The following is a 4,146-nucleotide window of genomic DNA, read 5'->3' as shown; positions in this document are numbered from 1 at the left end:
GAGTCTAAATGGAAGCAGATATGGTTGCTGGTAATAAGCACTATAAGACTAATGTTTTCTACAACAATTATACTAGCTAGCTCCTTTCAGAGATATTGCAACTTACTATCAGGTTCTAAATGCCACGTGTTCATTGAGACATAATCAGATTTTCATACAAAATAACCACAGCTTAACTTCTCAGGATGATTAGTGGAAAATAGTCTCCAACTAAAAAGAAATAAATGGATAAACAGGAGCCGATGAATCATAACAAAATCACTGGAAAAGAGGAAATGTCATTAGAAAACTTTTACAACACTGGATTACAAATTTGAACATGAAATACAAGGGAAAGATACTTCTCATTCTAGAAATCCAGACCATTTTCACGAGCTGCATCAGCAAGTGCTTGAACACGGCCATGGTATGGGTATCCACCTCGGTCGAATGCAACCTTAGTGATTCCTTTCTCCAGACAGGATTTTGCAATGATCTCACCCACCTTCTTCGCTACTTCCTGAAGCAAAATAATTTGAAAGGAACGTGACCATCATTCACTAGATGAAAGCATGAAAAGGAATAGCAGATACAGCATCAAGAAATTTGTAAGGAAGGGATATTAATGAATGTCAACCAAAGAAACAGATCTCTTATGCTCACTTGGTAGTTTCTAAAGATTTAATGACAGGGAAATCTGAACATCACAATTGTTCTGGTGTAAATACCAAATAGGTACTGAAGATTATTTGCTTAATTTTAGTTATTTTTTGCTAAATTAAGGTTTTTTTTTTACAGAAACCTGTTGCAAAAATCCACAGTCCAGTAGCCACTTCGGTTTGAGTGACTTTGCTTCTTGCTTTCGGTACCTATTGATATATTTGAGGGGAAAAACAATCTAGGAAACCTGGTGATCAGTTTAAAATGTAATGATTTTCTAATATATCAGTTAATTCCGTTAAAACTGAAGGTGACCTTCAGGAATCAGGATGTAAATGAAATTTTTTGCTTCTGTGCGAGTCTAAAAAGTGTTATGAATCAAATGAAAACACAATAATTTCCATCATATTGACATTGATAAAGCACATTAAATTGGAGGTACATTTTCTCATGTCAAAAATGCAACCACTGCCAAGAAAGTGAAGAAACTCAGTCTCCACTAATTGTGAGGTTGGAAATAGAGCCTTGAACTGGAACAAGTGTATCTGACTTACCGTGGTTATTAGGAGAACACACGTGCAAGTACTCAAGGAAACAGGAAATGTTCAATGTGACTTTCAATCAGGAAAACAGGTTTCAGTATGATACACAACACCAAGTTCAATCGGGAAGCAATTAAATTATGATAAGAGAATCATAAGAAACTTACGATTGTAGGGCCAGCAGTGTAGCTGAACTCTTCCGCAATTGCCTTCTGCATTGTGGAAGCTGAAGCAAGCGTGTGCATCTTGGTGTCATCTATCACCTGGACAGCAAGATGCTTGTTGGAGCGGAAGACAGCCAATCTTGGTCTTTCAGGAGTCCCTTCAACCTGAAAAACCAAAATATTCATTCCAGAGAAGAGATCCATAGAATTCTTCATGTTAGCCGATTTCTGTTTAACAGATATTGTCTTACCAAAGCAATGCTTATGCACTTACATAAACTCAATAAACATAACCATATAAGTAACATAGCAGGAATAGCAGCCACAGGAAGAAAAGTCAAAGGGAAAACGAAAGAGGAAACTTTTAAAAGGTGCATCTTTCATGATCTTAAAACTTGAAAGAAATCTATGCGGCTGCTTCTCCATCTTACTTAGCTAATTTCTTTTATTTCATCTTTTCCTTAAATCATGGAACATTCACACAAGCTTCTCCAAAGTCACTCTCACAAATTTACAAATATGTTTAGTTTAAGACTTCAAGCATGCCCTCATTCCCAATAACTCAGGGAATTCTGCACCTAAGCAGAATAATATGAACTTCCACTCAATGAACACAAAGGATCATATAGCATTGTGTGCTAAGTAAAACATAATGCCATCATGAGAGTGCATAAAAATTAACTGATCAAAGCATATTATGTAACCGGAGAAGCAAACAGAACCCGCAACCTAAACATTAGACACACAGTCCAATGAACATAAAATTGATTATAGGGAACTATAATGAAATGCCAACAGGAAATGAGTTCATGGAAACCAGAATTCTGACTAATACATGACACCTTAAAGTAAAAACATAAAGGGAACTATGATAAAATGCCAACAACAGGATATGAGTTCATGAAAACTAGTCAATTCATATCCAAATAACACTATCAACAAAATAAACAAAGAGAAAACAGCAAAACCAACATTCTTACTAATACATAACACCTTAAAGCCAGGAAACAACATCAGTGGAGTCTTGTTCAACAAACATTGAAATAACAATCAAAGCCACAATAACTCTTCAAGTTCCATAAACAACTAGTACAAAGCAAACTTCACAAACAAGCAATGCAGGATAAGACCCATCAAGACCCATCAACGAATTACAAAAACAAATGGCACAGCTACCATACACATGACAAAAAGAATTCAACTTTACCACATTCAATTGATGGGCAATGTGAAATGGATAAAACCCACTAACCCGGGTTCTGCTATAACCCGAATCCGCAGCAAAGAAGCGCTTTTGACATAGAAAAGCGGAAAAAGCAATGAAAGTGAATTATTACCTTCTTGCGGATGCGGGCGTGACGAGCAGTCCTGTCATCTGTTCGGGTCCTGGATTTGGCTTCAACCACAAAGGGTAACGAGTTTGGATTGGGTGTTGAAGTTGTGAACAAGGAAGAGGAAGAAGAAGAAGAGGGGAATGCGCAGGAATGGAGAAAGGAGAGGGAAGAAGCAACCATTGTTATCACTCTTGACTCGCTGTCTCACAAGATACAACCTTCACACTACTCAGTTCTCACTCTCATCACCTTATCCTTCTACCATCACTCTGTTCCATTTTTGAGACATGTCAAATATTTTTTTAATTATTTTTTCTGTTGATTTTTTTTTTGGTCAAAAAGTCCTTTTTTATTTGACATATAATTGCTCAACCTAAAAAAGTTAAATTAAACTATCAATATTTAAAATGTTTAAAATATTAAATTTAAATTTTTTCTAGTTTGATGATAACTTTTTAATGTTGATTGATTAAAGAAATTTAATATAATTTAAAATTAAATAATATTAGTTATACTATTTAATTGAATCACTTCTTAATAATTAATTGATTTTAATTTAGATTAATATAAAATTTTAAAATATGTTCTATGATGCTAGAAAGATATGTGCCTATTAAAAACACCACTTAACTTTAGAGTGATTATGATTTATGAGTACATGCGCATATCTACAGACATGCAATGAATATTTGAATAGTGACGGATTTTAGTCGCTGCTAAAATTAGTGGTGGTTTAGGAGCAGCAAAAACCGCCACTAATTCATATGTCATTTGAATATCTCGAGAATTCGTATGTTTCCTTAACTTTCATACGTAAATATTAACCCTAAATAATTTTTTTTTCAAAATTTATTATCATGTGTATGCGAGTATTCATAAAATGTTATGCCGAGCTTGTCTCTAAGTTTTAAGGCTAGTTTAACTCATTAGTGATGAATTTTGTAGTGTCATGTCAGATATAAGGTCATAAATGTTATATGTATGTATATTTTAAATTTTTTAATTAACATATACAATTTTGTTGATTGAGGCAGTGAAAAAAAAAGTTGATTGTGGTAGGAAATAAGAAATCATTAGGGGACAAAAGATCTCAATCTGCAATGGATAACACTGTCTGATACAATTTTTTGTCATGGACTCATGGCTCTTGGTGTTTTTTTCATAGTCTTCATTTTCATTTTTGTCAAAGTAGTCTTCGGTAAAATGGTCCGTTTAGATCCAAACTACTTTTTCTTTTTGGGTCAGACCCAAAGCCCAAAATGTAATTCAACTCACGCATTTACTTAGCAGAAATCTCAAGTTCATGCATAGATGAAAATGAATAACAATAATGTGCAAGCATTTGTTAAAGCTTTTCTCTTGTTGAATCATACATATTCCCAAGTCTTTCATTCAAATTTGTAACTTGGAGAATAGAAAACAATAGGTATAGTGTGTGTTTGGATTTAAATTTTACGAAATCGAGTT

General features: G+C 34.1%; 1 protein-coding gene across 1 annotated transcript; it reads right to left on the bottom strand.

Moving 5' to 3' along the window:
* Positions 1-225: 225 nt before the first annotated feature.
* Positions 226-2,953, bottom strand: LOC130726302 (50S ribosomal protein L18, chloroplastic-like). Its single transcript, XM_057577543.1, has 3 exons — positions 2,683-2,953; positions 1,349-1,510; positions 226-499 (listed from the first exon to the last, which is right to left on the bottom strand). Exons 1-3 carry the CDS (start codon positions 2,857-2,859, stop codon positions 350-352), a joined length of 489 nt encoding a protein of 162 aa, XP_057433526.1. The 5' UTR covers positions 2,860-2,953; the 3' UTR covers positions 226-349.
* Positions 2,954-4,146: the final 1,193 nt, after the last annotated feature.

The sequence above is a fragment of the Lotus japonicus genome, chromosome 6, assembly GCF_012489685.1.
Source record: "Lotus japonicus ecotype B-129 chromosome 6, LjGifu_v1.2".
Lineage (NCBI taxonomy): Eukaryota > Viridiplantae > Streptophyta > Magnoliopsida > Fabales > Fabaceae > Lotus > Lotus japonicus.
The sequence above is the reverse complement of the archived record's forward strand: the minus strand, read 5'-3'. Positions and strand labels throughout refer to the sequence as shown.